The following is a 15877-nucleotide window of genomic DNA, read 5'->3' as shown; positions in this document are numbered from 1 at the left end:
TTTCCCTAAAAAGTAGTTCAATGAATCTAGGTCCTTTTGTAGAGAGCAGTGTTTCTCAGTTACTTATTCCACGAACTAATGGAATAATTAACTGTTAGGCTACCACGTGAATTAATGTCTAAAAAAAAAATTTGAAAAATTCAGAATGTGAGAAGTGTTCCATTAAGGAAAAAGTTTGGGAAATATTGGTCTAAAGGTTTAGGTACCAGAACGATTCTCCTAGGTTTGGGAAACACTGGTCTAAAGGTTTAGGTACCAGAACGATTCTCCTAGGTTTGGGAAACACTGGTCTAAAGGTTTAGGTACCAGAACGATTCTCCTAGGTTTGGGAAACACTGGTCTAAAGGTTTAGGTACCAGAACGATTCTCCTAGGTTTGGGAAACACTGGTCTAAAGGTTTAGGTACCAGAACGATTCTCCTAGGTTTGGGAAACACTGGTCTAAAGGTTTAGGTACCAGAACGATTCTCCTAGGTTTGGGAAACACTGGTCTAAAGGTTTAGGTACCAGAACGATTCTCCTAGGTTTGGGAAACACTGGTCTAAAGGTTTAGGTACCAGAACGATTCTCCTAGGTTTGGGAAACACTGGTCTAAAGGTTTAGGTACCAGAACGATTCTCCTAGGTTTGGGAAACACTGGTCTAAAGGTTTAGGTACCAGAACGTTTCTCCTAGGTTTGGGAAACACTGGTCTAAAGGTTTAGGTACCAGAACGATTCTCCTAGGTTTGGGAAACACTGGTCTAAAGGTTTAGGTACCAGAACGATTCTCCTAGGTTTGGGAAACACAGGTCTAAAGGTTTAGGTACCAGAACGATTCTCCTAGGTTCAATGGTAAAAAAATAATTACAACACTTAGGGATGTGACATATTTATTTCGCGCTCAGTTTTCAACATTGCCAATTACACCCAAGCACACACATAGGACTAATTACAGGCATAGCATAATGACAGTGTCTTTGTTTTGGTTGATATTCTGTCAGAGTCAATGCAACATAGTGCCATGTAGCTTAGAGACAATTTTAAAAGGTCAACCTAACACAATTGTATTTCTTCGCCTCGCTACTTTGAGTAAAAAAAAATGATATGTACACAATATTTAACTTCGTTCAAGGAAAAGACAACCCGTATGGCAGTAAGCAGGACAGAAACTGATGAGAGAGAAGGCAATGCTGCAGAGATGTGTTGGTCATTTATTTGTCTTTAACTAAAAGGACACGTGTTTGGTCAGTCGTTTCAATTCTAACTTACAATAACGTCTTCTTTTTATTCTCCTTTCAAATGTAACCTTAATTAATTACTTCTGTTTTAAAGAATGTACAAAAGTTGCTTAATGGAATAATGTTGATAATAAATTATTGCATATTGGAAAAAAAAAATAAAATAACATTAGTTTATTATTTGTCCTAAACATTTCAATATATTCTTGATTATTATTTACATTAGCTCAATGCGTTTTGTTGACGAAATCTCTCTATCACTTCCTTGATTTTAATGTATTTGGGTGGCGGGTCCATGTTTTTGTTGTGTTCCATCGCCTCCAGAAGACGTATGTACTCCTCTGGAAGACCGTTCTGTCTGGCGCCCTCTAGGACGATCTTCAGATAGTAAGGGCTCGGTCGCTTGTCGCCATTGGTCTCCATAAACATTTCGTATGTCCGGCATTGGACAGTCTGTCCGTTGACTAAAACAGACACATTGAAGGCGTTGTAGCCCGTCTCCTGTCTGTCAATATATAAATACAATATCAGTTTGCATTTTAAAACCAACAAAGTGTGTTTTGAGAGGGGAGAGCAACGGATAGGAAGAACTGTACAGGAGATCAAGTGGAATCGAAAGAAATACGTAAGCAAAAGAAAAGAGGAAGATTGGGAGAGATTCAGATTGTGAAATAAAAAGTCAAAATAAACAAGGTCAAGGACGCTATTGCCAACTAAAAAAATAATAACTAATTAGTGCTGCAAGCTATGAAGCATACACATTTGATTATACAGTGCTGACCATACGTGCTGACAAGTGCACACACCACGCACATTATTATACGATGTTTAAAATACCTCGCTTATCAATTATTCCATGCTCTGTGCATATTCTAAATCTGAATAAAAGCTTGCTATGTATAAAAGTGCTACTATGTATGAAAATCACTAAAACGATGTTTGGTTTGTTTGTAATGTAATGTTGTTAATCGTAGTGTGAATAAATGAGTTTCAACACAACTGCAGACATTAGAATATTTGGAACTTCACTGGTTGCTTGTACATTATTAGTTGTGGTCGACATTAACAAGTAGACCTAGTCATTACATCTTTACATCAATCCTCGCCGCCACGCGCTCTTTCAGCAGCAACAAGTTGTAGATAGATCTACCATGACATAATTTAAAGAATTTCCGCGTCTACATCTCCACAACTAAATATATCTAACCATGGGCGTAGCCGGGGGGGGGGGTTGGGGTTCAATCCCCCCCTGGGGGGGGGGACGGAATTAAATGACTGATTTTTGCTTTCATTTTGTTTATTTTAGGTGAGATTTTAATACTAAATCATCACTTACCAAGGCACAGCCGAGGGGGTTTTGAGTTAAACACCCTCTACCAGGGGGTTTAGTGTTTAAAACCCCCTACCAGGGGGTTTTGAGATTTTAAAAAACCCAATCGGGGGGTTTTGAGATACAAATCCCTCTACAAGGGGGTTTTGAGTTTAAAACCCTCTAACAGGGGCTTTGAGTTTTAAACCCCCTACCAGAGGTTTTTGCAGTTAAATCCCCTCTCTTCTATAAAACAAAACAAAAAAAAAATGCAAACAACAATTCCCAAATACCAACAGCACAGTTAAGGAAGATTTTGATTTTAAAACCCTCTCCAAAATTTACCATAAACCCCCTCTTCAATATAAAAAAGCAAATTACACATTCAAAATTCTATGAGCGTAGCCAAAGGGGTTTTGAGTTTACCCCCCCCCCCTCCAGTTGGGGTTTGAAGCTAAAAAGTACCTCTTCAATATAAAAAAAAAGCAAATTACACACTATAAAATCTATGAGCGTAGCCAAAGGGGTTTTGAGTTTAAATCCCCTCCTCCAGATGGCTTTTTCTTTAAAGTTTAAAACCCCTCCAGATGGTTTTGAGTTTAAAATTCCCCTACAGAGCGTTTAGAGTTGAAAACCTCTCTCTTCAATATTATTTTAAAGCAAACTACAGTCCCCAAATTCTATGATCGTAGCTAAATGGGGTTTTGAATTTAAAAAAAACACAAAAACTCCAGAGATTTTTTAGTTTAAAACCCCTCAACAGATGATTTGACGAAAAAACGTTCCTTTTCGATATAAAATCTAAAGCGAAATACAGGCATGTAATTCCAAGAGCGTAGTCAAGAAAGGTTACAAATTTCTACCGGTGGCTTGGGCTCCATTAATAAAGTGTGAATAGTCTTCTGCCGAAATTAAAAAAACATTAAATGTGGCTCAACAAAGATGGCTAAGACAGATTTTAAGAGTCAGTCATAGAGATCGGGTCTAAATCAAAGAAATTATATGCCGAACTGTGAGTCGAATCCTTATATATGGGGCAGATAATGTCAAGGTCATCTGTTTGAATGGTCAGAATTGGCCGAATATATATATGAGAATTTTTAAAAAGCAGCATTTCTCAACCTTTGGCAAAAAACAAAACAACTGAGGCAGTGCAATAAGGTTCCAAAGTGGGGTTCGGAGCGAAGCCCCGACGCCAAAAGCGTTTTCTTGCTTTTTTCACTGCAGAAAAGTGTTCTCCAGACATTTACAGCTCATTATTCATCAATGGAGTTCGGGGCGAAGCCCCGCCGCCAAAAGCGTTTTGTTGCATTCTTCACTATAGAAACGCATTCTCCTGACATTTACAACTCATTATTCATCAATGGATTTCGTGGCGAAGCCCCGCCGCCAAAAGCGTTTTCTTGCATACTTCACAGAAGAAACGTATTCTCCTGACCTAAAGCTCATTATTCATACTATTAAAAAGGACCTTTTGAATAATGTTGTACTTGAAAAATATTGTAATATGAATTTATAGGCCCTTAATACATTGCAAAAAAAACGATTTGTTCCCTGAAAAGATAAAGATACCCCACATATTTAGATTTTGGCTTTGAGGATCTCCGCCGAAAAACAATTATTTGATAAATAATATTCAATAAAATCAATGTATAAATTGTGAGTTATAGTCCCAAATTTATTTAACTAGAAAAATATCAGATTGAGTAAAGGTTAGAAAAAGGCGACTATGAATAGATAATTTGGGTTTAGAACTCATCTCAATCGTGACTCTTATACTGAAAAATTTCGTTTGAATTCTATCTTTTCGAATGCAAAGTCTTTCTTAAAATAATTATGATAAATTCATGTGAAATTACATAAACTCTGTCTGGAAATGGGAGGGGCGGTAGAGTGAAAACGATTAATCCTCGCTCCTTTACTAATTTCTGCTAAAGATTGCATTTGGCATTAAAGAATAGGGGTGGGGCGACTCGATATAAGAATTTAATTTATAGTATATATAAATTATATTAGTGACAGGTGTTTTTATTTTGTAATTTCTTAACTGTAATACAAAAAGAACAAGGTTATAAAAGACAGTTTGTGTGGAAACACAAACTCAAAATCGGCACCCGAAATAGTCCACCCAGGCAGGCTTCAATATTTTCAAAAGAACATCCAAATGAAATTATATCAAATACAAATGAGAGGTAAGAATGGAGAAAGAAGGTTAACAGATCTTGTGTAGTGCCCCAACGGTCCCGCAGATCAAAGGATAGGTGTAAGTGAATGTAAAGTTAGATGTGAACCTGGCCTAACTAGTTCCCCTTTTAGACCTTGTGGTCTATAGGGCAGATGATGTAAAGTTCATCTGTTTTTGTGGCCTACGGTTAGCGAGGGTGTCATGTAGCCAGCACAACGACCAACCACCTTTACTTTTCCAGAACTAATGTCAGGTACCCATTGGAGCTGAGTGGACTCAGAGGCGCCCAAAGATTCCAAAGTTGAAAATCCCAGTCTTCACCAGGATTCGAACCCGGGACCCCCGGTTCAGAAGCCAAGCGCTTTACCGCTCAGCCACCGCGCCTCCCCTGGCCTAACTGATGCCTTATAATTGATCTAATTGTTTTGAAAAGGCTCAATCTTTTTTTTTTTTTTTTTTTTTTTTTTTTTTTTTTAAAGGAAACCTCAGAATTTGCGCTATTCAGTTTTAGCTTTATCATCATAGGAATCCTTGGGCTTTATGCCTCTTTTCTTTGCCTCTTTTTTGGGCTTTATATGCCTCTTTTATGGGCCATCTTGCCTCTTTTGTGGGCTTTTTTTTAATTAATATTTTTATTTGTAAGTTACCATAATTCACAAGTATTAAATCATAAACAATTGAAAAGTGATTAACCTCAAAAAAGATAAAAATATTTCAGCAATAAAAAAAAATGTTCAGAAAAATAAAGCTTATAAGATCACTATTCATTTTAAATTAGGTCTAACTTATAATGCATACTAATTAGCTTTTTCTCTTTAAAAAACTGCTTGCATAACTGATTTTAAAAATTAGATTTTTCGCTTTCAGAAAAAAAAAAGTAGCCGTTGCGTCTAAAATATTGTGATTTTCAATATCTTTTCTAGTTTACGAGATCTAAACGGGACGGACGGACAGACAGTCAGACGGACAGACATTTCGCACAAAACTAATAGCGTCTTTTCCCCTTTCGGGGGCCGCTAAAAAGTATTGGTTTGTCCGATGGGGGAATGGCGATTGCATGAATCGCCCCTCCCACCTGGTACAACTCTTTTTCATTTAAATTTTACTAATGATAAAATTAGAGATTAGAGTGTGGTACGACATAATATACAATGGGTTCACATATTAATACGTAGTTTATATTATATAGATATTCAACTAATTTTGTTCACAAACTATGATTCTCCATAAAAATAGGATCGCCCCCCCCCACTCAGAGGGCTAGAGTGGGGAGGGCAGTACATGCAGTCGCCCCCCCCCACCTCACCGAAACGGTCAAGATACCAGAAGGCGAGCGACATAATATAAATTTATATATTAATTCAACTAATTTTGTTCACAAACTATGATTTCTCCATTAAAGTAGGACCGCCCCCCCCCTCAAAAGGTTTAGGTGGGAAGGGCAGTAGAGATAATTTGGCAAACAGGGAACGACATAATACAAACATCGGTTAAAATATCAATAACAAGTTTTAATCACATAGATATTTAATTGATTCTGTTAGCAAGCTATGATTTCTACAAAGAAATAGGACCGCCCCCCCCCACTCGAAAGTTTATTGGGGGGGGGGGGCGGGATTGATACCATCGCCCCTTTCCCGACCCCACCAAATCGGCCAACATACTAGAGGGGGGGGCGAAATAATCTAGAAATAGGTTGAAATATAAATAATTAGTATATATTATTAACATAAGTAATGAATTCGTATACAAATTGTGTAAATTCTATACTATTCGTCCGCCCCCCCCCCTTCGGGGGGTGGGGGGGGGGTCGGCCGAGTGGGGGGGGGGCGATCGCCCTTACTGCCCCCCCCCCTGGATCCGCCAGTGATTTGTTTGCATATTTCTCGAGAGCACTAGAAGACAAACACTTTGAACTTAGTTTGAACATACCAAGATCGTGATGTCCAAATGTATGCGATGTGGCCAAAGCTGTCATATGATAACAGACTTTAACATTCATTAATCCTTTTTTTTTTTTTTTGAAGACTCTGGTGACCCTCCATTTAGTCCTAACTTTGTATTTGAAAGGTTTAATGTCGAAATATCGAACTTATCACTACAAGTATTAAATAAACACACGAATTTCCCCCAAACCTCTACTCCTGTCTGATTGTATTATTAAGAATGCATTGACTACTTGACTATTCTACAAAGTATTTTTTTTTTATAAAGTATTTAATTGAAAATACAACTTGATCGTAATTGAATTTTTGCATCTAGGACGAAGTCACGAGAAACAAAGCTTCTATTTATGAATTAAAAGGTTTTTTTTTTTAAATTATGTTTGAACAATTATAACGATGCTTTGTTTTAAAATAAATACATCTTATAAAACAGTCACTACTGAAAACCATTTTTAGCGGCCACCGAAAGGGGAATAGACGCTATTAGTTTTGTGTGAAATGTCTGTCCGTCTGTTCCGTTTAGATCTCGTAAACTATAGTGAAAATCCGACATCACAATATTTTAGACCATTCAAAGTTCTGATGCAACGGCTACTTTTTTTTTTCTAAAAGCGAAAAATCTAATTTTTTTAAATCACTTATGCAAGCAGTTTTTTTTAAAGAGAAAAAGCTATTTAGTATGCATTATAAGTTAGACCTAATTTAAAACGAATAGTAATCTTGTAAACTATTTTCTTGTACACCTTGAAAATGCTAATAGTGAGAAACATATGTATTTGGAATGTCATTTATTCCTTCAAGTTAGAAGTATTGTAATGGACCTATTGGAAGCAAACTGTGGCAATTATGTAAATGTTAACTTGTCTATTATTTTAAACAAGCTGCCAAAACGAAAAAATAAAATGATACATAACTTTAACTTGATTATTGTTCCGAATACAGGAATCTTGTTTGGGCTAGCTGGCTCAAATGTCTACATAATAATAAGGTGTTTGATCCTAATCTCTTGGAATTAACATTTAGAAAAATAATGGACTTTAGGGTAGAGAATTATCTAGTTTGATTTTCATATACCTGTACAATGCTCATGTAGTTTTTCAGAAATATGGTGTTGGGGGTCAGGGATATCTGATATTGTGTTGATTGTTCTGGAGTAGAGTATACTTGTATCATTTTTCTGTCTTTAGGGGGTTCATTGGTTAGGTAGTATGTCTTTGATATTAAATAATATTTCTATTACTATTATTATATTTTTAGGTTAATCACTTTTCAATTGTTTATGATTTAATAATTGTGAATTATGATAACTTACAAATAAAAACATATTAAAAAAAAAAAAAAAAAAAAGCCCACAAAAGAGGCAAGATGGCCCATAAAAGAGGCACATAAAGCCCAAAGAAGAGGCAAAGAAAAGAGGCCTAAGGCCCAAGGATTCCTATGATGATAAAGCTAAAACTGAATAGCGCAAATTCTGAGGTTTCCTTTATAAAAAAAAAAAAAAAAAAAGGGTTCTTTTAAGAGATTGAGCCTTTTCGAAACAATTTCTTCAATTATAAGACTTCAGTTAGGCCAGGGGAGGCGCGGTAATTGAGCGGTAAAGCGCTTGGCTTCCGAACCGGGGGTCCCGGGTTTGAATCTTGGTGAAGACTGGGATTTTCAACTTCGTAATCTTTGGGCGCCTCTGAGTCCACCCAGCTCTAATGGGTACCTGACATTAGTTGGGGAAAAGTAAAGGTGGTTGGTCGTTGTGCTGGCTACATGACACCCTCGTTAAACATAGGCCACAAAAACAGATGAACCTTACATCCTCTGCCCCATAGACCACAAGGTCCGAAAGGGGAACTAGTTAGGCCAGGCTCACATCTAACTTTGCATTCAATTGCACCTATCCTTTGATCTGCTGGACAGTTGGGGCACTACACAAGATCTGTCAACCTTCTTTCTCCATTCTTATCTCTCATTAGTCTTTGATATAATTTCATTCGGATGTTCTTTCTAAAAATATTGAAGCCTGCCAGGGTGGACTATTTCGGGGGCCGATTTTGAGTTTGTGTTTCCACACAAACAGTCTTTGTAACCTTGGTTTTGTGTGTGTGTGTGTTTCTTTGTGTATGCGTGGAAAATAGTTAAAGGAGGATAACCAGAGGACTTACTCATCTAATGTGGAGAGATTCTCTAAGTGCAGGCTCCAGACCACACCCCACACGTGATGATCTTCGCTGACTTTTCTTATGGTAGCTACAGCTCCATACCATTGGTTCTCCAGCAAGTCTTTAGGGGTGTCAAATGTCAACTTGTAACCCTGAAAGTAAAAGAATTGTAACAATATATATATATATATATATATATATATATATATATATATATATATATATGTTTGTATGGATGTATGTGTGTGTGTATGTGTACATAATTAATCTCTATTACATTCTGACCCTTTATTCTTTTGGAAGACGTTTATTGTGCCCAAGAATAGATTCTTCCTGGAGTTACTGAAAAAATTGTAGACTCCTCCCCATGTCAGCAAGGGGTCTGGGGGAGCGCTGAGAGCTCCCCCAACGCGGGGCGGAGCCCCGCCGCCAAGCACTATTTCTGGTATTGAAAGCCAACTAAATGCAAATTCTAGGGAACCTACAGTGCATTATTTTGCTATTAAAACGTTTTATTTCAAAAACCTAATGTGCTATTCTTACTGACTTAGACCCTCCCGCGCCGTTCGCGCGTTTGCTGGCAAGCTGTTTCCACAAAAAATCTGTCACTGGCAATGTCCGAAGCCTCTTCCCACCTGCTCTGAGGACCTCCATGAAAGTGTGGCGCCAAGTTGTACTAGGATGTCATCGCAACTCTTATTATGCGTAATTCATTTTGTCGGAGAACATGTCCCGCAAACCTCATGAGACGCTCTGTCACAACATTACTAAGGGGTCTACTCCCATTTCGGAATAGAATTTCCTGATCTCTATAACTGACTCCTAAAATCCGTCTTAGACATCTTTGTAGAGCCACATTTAATGCTTTTCAATTTCATTGCACTTTATTAATGGAGCCCAGCCACTGGTAGACATGTGTAACTTCTCTTGACTACGATCTTGGAATTAGGTGACTATTTTGCTTTAGATGTTATATCGAAAGAGGAAGTTTTATCGTCAAAATCATCTGTTGGGGGGTTTTAAACTATATCTGGAGTTTTTTTTTTTAATTCAAAACACCATTTAGCTACGGTCATAGAATTTGGTGACTGTAGCTTGCTTTAGAAATAATATTGAGGAGAGAGGCTTTCAACCTTAAAACGCTCAGTAGGGGGATTTTAAACTCAAAACTATCTTGAGGGGTTTTAAACTTTTAAAAAAGTCATCTGAAGGAGAGGGGTTGAAACTCAAAACCCCCCATTGGCTTGGCTACGCTCAAAGAATTTTAGTGTGTAATTTGCTTTTCTTTTTATATTGAAGAGGTATTTTTTAGCATCAAACCCCTCGGAAGGGAAATTTAAACTCAAAACACCCAATAGGCTTGGCTACGCTCATAGCATTTTGATTGCGAAATTTGTTTTTTTTTTATTTTGAAGATTTATTTTTTAGCTTCAAACCCCGCTGCAGGGGGGTTTAAACTAAAACCCATTTGGATATGCTCATAGCATTTTGAGTGCGTAATTTGCTTTTTTTTTATATTGAAGAGATATTTTTAGCTTCAAATCCAGCTGAAGAGGGGTTTAAACTCAAAACCCCTTTGGCTACGCTACGGAGGTTTGGATTCAAAGTTTTCCTTCTCCTAGATGGGTAGCCAATCAAGGTTAACGAGCCCTTCCAGCCGAAGCTTGCTGGTTTAGGCGCCCTCAGTTCCTCGCCTTCACCCCATCTCCTGAGAGTTTCTGAATCACAAGTGTAGGCCAGGAGTTGGAATGGTTGTCAGAGACTATTTGACATGTGTGCCATTAATAACGAAATGAGCGTTAAATCTCAAACATAGCATATGGCTCTATGTCTATTAGCAAAGCTCTAAATCTATGACTCTAGTTTTATTCCCAAATGTTAGACCCGCTTGTTAGACTATTATACCCATGTTAGAAGACTTGTTTTATTTATCATCATGGTTTAAACACTGCTGCTCTTAATGTTGCTACAGCCCTGCATCTAATATAGGCCTGCAGTGGCGTAGCTAGGGTATATGATGCCCAGTGCGGTAGTTCCTTGTGATGCCTCCCCTCCTAAAAAAAATGTAGGGGCCGAAAACCCAAGGTAGATGAAAAAATGAAGACTGCATAGCAACTAACAATCTGCCTGCTTCTGACCTAGTAGATGAGTTTTCATCTGTTCTAGTCAATGTCTAGAGTTTCTATAGTTTTTTAAAAGGAATCCATAGCTATCTTAACGACTTCTCCACTCTGGCGCTCCAGCGTGTTTTAACCAAGCGCTTAAGGCTAGTTTCAGTTATTTTGTTGAGGACGTCCTAGCGGTGTGCTGAAGTCGATAAAAAGGTGTGTAAACGGTCGAGTGTACCCAAAAATGTTACTGAATAGATTTCAACTTTAGACCGAATTCCAGCCAAACTCAGAGAATGGTTCGAGCAGATAATGAATTAAGATGTCAATGAAAGACTACAAAATTAGTACCCCATCAGTATGTATGACAACATAACTTCAACATTTGAAAAAATTGATCCAGTTTTGTGATGTCAGGTGAACGGTACAAAAAAAATCGAAAAATATTTGTCTCATTATCACCCAATATTACAATAGGTTCCTTTTGTATTTGTGGAGACATGTACCTGCTTGGTCTGTAACTAATTTCTCATCCTAGCCACGGATAAAAACCGTTTCCTGGTCAAGAGGTCCATAATAGGTAACCGGTCGTTCTCGGACCTTAAAGACATCTGATTCATGTTCTCTCAGGATTGGGTCGTACTTGGATAGTAATTTCACAAATCCCCTAGAAACGACCTAGATTTTGTCTTAGTTATTCTTCAACTTGTTCGCGATGCCCATTTAGTGCCAGATTCTGTTATTTTAAAGTCTAAGACATTTATTTATAAGCTCTAGATCTAGATGAAACCAGCGTATTGAACAATGGAGTAACAAAATGTGCCCCAGAAGAAAGTGGTCGTGTAAAAGTGCGTTACTTTCAGAGATTTAAACAAATCTAGTCAACTTGATTCAACCTGATTAACAAGCTTACGTCTAATTTAAGAAAGAACAGGGAATTTACAAAAGACGCAGAGTAAATTAATTTCTAGTAAAAATTTCAAATTCAGTAGGTAGTCTTTGTTCATGTATGTACAATCCGTTGATTTTATTGGGAAAATGTATCCTAGTTTGATGCCCCTCACCACTTGATACCCCGTGCGGCCCGCACCACTCATAGCACATGGCTAGCTGCGCCACTGACATTGTAGGCCTATCATTGACAGCTCCAATAAATGTTGCATCCGGTGAAATCAGTTTTTACCAAGTCTGAAGTATTCAATAACTCGATCTATGAGGACGACCATATGACGCAACAATGCTTGAACAGTTTGGCAATAATATAAATAAACAATATATTCTTTAATCCAGTGATGCCCAACCTAATTCGACCTGCGGGCCATTTTAATTTCCGACACTCGTGTCGCGGGCCACATGACCGAAAATGTACAAAAACGATATGAGATTGGCCTGAAATAATTGTATTAGAAACTTATGGATTTAGTACTTACATTAATTAATGGAATATTGGAAGTTATCTTTTTTTTTATGCGTCGGAAAATCGCTTCATTCCTCTATTTAAAATGTGAGCAATATTGTAGATAACTTTACCAACGATTAATTTTCTTTTCTTTTTTTTTTAGTAAATATTCCATCGATCCTCCAATTTCTAGGCCTAGTCTAACAATAATTTTCTTGTCTTTTTTTTTTCTTTTTTGGGTAAATATTCCATCGATCCTCCAATTTCTAGGCCTAGTTTAACAATATTTTTATTCGTGGCTCAAACCAAGAATGACACCACATTTTTTTTTATGTTGCTTATATTATATGTTTTTTTAAACAAACTTTTTTTCATTCTAAAACAAATATGTATTGGCTTATTATCATGTTTCACAAACAACAAAAGATAGGCTACATTCACTAAATTCACAGTCCTTTGTAGTTTCTTCGGCTACCCCATTTCGTAAACACACAAATATTAAATGTCATGGTACCAATCCATTAGTGAAAAAGTCAGGGCCCTTTTTCAACCATTTAAAAAAAAAAAAAAAAAGATGGTGGGGAATTTTCTACACTTTTTCCTTAACTACGTTTCGGCGGGCCGGATGAAATCACGTCGCAAGGCGGATGCTGCCCGCGGGCCGTATTTTGGGCATCACTGCTTAATCTCTGTATTATTCACATTTTATTCGAGACTTTGCTACCATCAAGGCATACAATTTTTTTGGATGAATATGTTTGAGACGCATACTGAACGCTATGGAAATTTTCAGTTATTAGATCTAGACTCTAGATCTAGTTGATTTAGACTTTAGATACAGATCAGCCTCAGGTTGGTTTATAAAAAAAAATGAAAAAAAAAATCTATTTCATTTGGGGCCACCCAATTAACTCACTTCGCCGAGTAGAGAGCCTCAAATTAGCCTAAGCCTAATGCCAGCTCTGCTAATATAAAAAAAAAGATTTAGATCTAGATCTATCTATAGGCCCCTATGTGTAATGCACAAATTGTAAGACAAATTTCCTTACGGATAATAAAGATTATTATTATTATTATATCTAGATTAGATCTAGATTCTATACAATCTGTGTAACCCTAATCGAAAGTAGGCCAAGTAACTTCACTCTATTACAATAAAAAAAAAAAAGTCTACAAAAATAGAATTTAAAAAAAAAGAAAGAATAGAATAGGCCTGTATGAATCAAACAGCACACGGGCATTAAAACTGTAGAACAAGTTGACCAACGCTAGCAATGCGCTTGGTAAATAGATAAAAATAGATCTATATAAATATAAACATGACCTACTTACAATTAATTTTCCAATGCCATAAAACACTGCGGAGGGATTGTTGACTAGAATCCTCTCCCTGAGCAAATTACTGCCGTACGAGAAATACTTGAATGTATTCATTACGATTACTGTAGACGCCACCTGAACTACTTGACAATATATGTAAACTATATCTATCTATATATACTGCCACTAAACAGATAGGCCTACACAGATCTACATGTCTAGATCTAGGGGATAGTCTACTCTGCCTAAAACTAGATCTAGACTCTAGAATAGGTCTTATACGTGTACGTCTAGTGCTCAAAAATCAACTCAACCAGATCAAGGACAAGAATCGTAACTCTTTTATCTAATCTAATCATGAAAGTCCCTATTAGATCTACATAGCTCGATCTATATTTTATTTTTCAACAAATATAAATAGATATCTGTTCTTAACGGAGGACGAAAGCAATAGTAGCAATACTCTACACACAAGATTTAAAGACCAACTGAAGAGGTTTTGGGGTCAGACGCGGAAACCGGTGTTATACTTTTTTTTAGATTCATAATGCTTAAAAAAACATACATACGAAATTTTAGACATATATTCTTTGTAATTATTTAGATATAAGCAATTTAATGTGAGTTTTAGGGACTATTAAATTTCACAATCTCGAAGCCATTCGAGATCAGTATTTCCCAGACAACCAAGGTCGATGACGTAGTTTAAGGGAAATTAGGTCAAATTTTTCAGTTTATGGCTTAGCGTATTTCCCTATTCCTTTTTACAGGAATGCTAGTTTCTAAAAACAAAGGCGACTAAAACACGCCAATTTATAAAAAGTGGATGTTAGATTTGGGGAAATTAGGTCAAATCACGCAATTTATGGCTTTGCATGTTAGATCTACTGTTTGTCTGCTTATTCTTGATCTAGTCAAGCGAACAGCGTTTCACCCCACGCAGTACCGCGAGCCTCAGTTCACATGTTTCGTTTTAGTCAAGTTACGCAATTTATGGCTTATGTTACTGCTTCAGGCTTATTCTAGTTCTAGATGTACTGCTTTTGATCAAGAGCAGAGTTCTTTTCTCAGATCATTAATGATGTACGAAGTAGACCTAAATTTAGATCTAAATCCAATTAGATGAAGTGATGAAGTCTAGATCTAGATCTAGTAATAGTAGTATTGGATATTTAGAGATAAGACCTATCTATTTAGACTGATCCGATCGAGGTGCTGGGCCTAGATCTAGAAAAACAAAGTTTAAAATTATATACTCTATCTATACACTTAGTGATTATCAACCTATAGTCGTCCCTAAATAGGCCCAATATGGGAAAAAAACAATTATTACAATGTGAATGTTGAGCTCATTCAATGTAGTTATTGTAGTATACGATTATATTTAGTTTGAATCTAGAGTCACAACCCTGTACAACACTAGGCACATAGCTTTAACTTAAACCTCAATTTAGACCTAAAAGTAGTCTGATTTAGATCTACTAGTAAAAAAAGTACTAGATCTAAATTTCTAAAAACTAATCTATAAGGCAAAAATTAGACCTAGATCTACCAATTCTATAATATTATTAATATACGAAATATGGATTTTATTACACTCTTATTTAAATATATTAGTACCGTATATTCGGGCCTTTATACTTACATAGTTCTATAAATATATATCTCACGCTTGACTCATTTGTTGATTGGAATAGAATCATTAGATTATTAGATAGTTAAGTTAGCAAGTTAATCTGTAACTGTAGGTAACAAAGTTTTAAATTGTGTTTAGACTATAAATGAAAGAGATTATCCTACTGGAGAAGGAGTTGTCGTTTTTTTCTTTTCTCTGGGAAGTCAGGGAAGTGGAAAATAAATTATAGTATCAATATAATGTTAAGTAATGCATATAGGCTACTGTTGATGTAATTATGCAACTCATTTTATTAAATTTTAGTAACCCAATTATTGCCAGTTAATCACTGAATATATATATATTTTTTTATTGTTATTAAAAAATGCAGAGCTATTCATAATTTAAAGTGTTTAATAAATAAGGCTGGCAGTCGAGTCGAAAGATTAATGAGAAATGCAGTATTTTCCATGGCTACGCAGCCCCAGCTGCAAACTAGATATTTTGCCGCGTCCAGCGAAGACATAACCATATTCAGCTGGTGGTCAATTTAAATGTTCTTTACGACGTCTACGTCTTCCCTCATCAGTGGATTTTCTTTTGGCCACTAATATGTATTCCAAGTTTC

The 15877-nt window shown here is 36.6% G+C and overlaps 1 protein-coding gene across 1 annotated transcript; it reads right to left on the bottom strand.

Moving 5' to 3' along the window:
• Positions 1-852: 852 nt before the first annotated feature.
• Positions 853-14074, bottom strand: LOC106069361 (gamma-glutamylcyclotransferase-like). Its single transcript, XM_056035441.1, has 3 exons — positions 13647-14074; positions 8811-8959; positions 853-1722 (listed from the first exon to the last, which is right to left on the bottom strand). The coding sequence occupies exons 1-3, from the start codon at positions 13746-13748 to the stop codon at positions 1440-1442; spliced, it is 534 nt and encodes a 177-aa protein (XP_055891416.1). The 5' UTR covers positions 13749-14074; the 3' UTR covers positions 853-1439.
• Between the last annotated feature and the right edge of the window lie 1803 nt (positions 14075-15877).

Source organism: Biomphalaria glabrata, chromosome 7 (genome assembly GCF_947242115.1).
Source record: "Biomphalaria glabrata chromosome 7, xgBioGlab47.1, whole genome shotgun sequence".
Taxonomy (NCBI): domain Eukaryota; kingdom Metazoa; phylum Mollusca; class Gastropoda; family Planorbidae; genus Biomphalaria; species Biomphalaria glabrata.
The sequence above is the reverse complement of the archived record's forward strand: the minus strand, read 5'-3'. Positions and strand labels throughout refer to the sequence as shown.

Excerpts from the sequence above, each read along its gene's own strand:
- LOC106069361 (XM_056035441.1), bottom strand. The coding sequence starts at position 13,748 with ATGAATACATTCAAGTATTTCTCGTACGGCAGTAATTTGCTCAGGGAG. Across the intron at positions 8,960-13,646 it reads ATGGCATTGGAAAATTAATT|GGTTACAAGTTGACATTTGA; the intron begins GTAAGTAGGTCA and ends TTTTACTTTCAG. Across the intron at positions 1,723-8,810 it reads AATCTCTCCACATTAGATGA|ACAGGAGACGGGCTACAACG; the intron begins GTAAGTCCTCTG and ends ATATATTGACAG.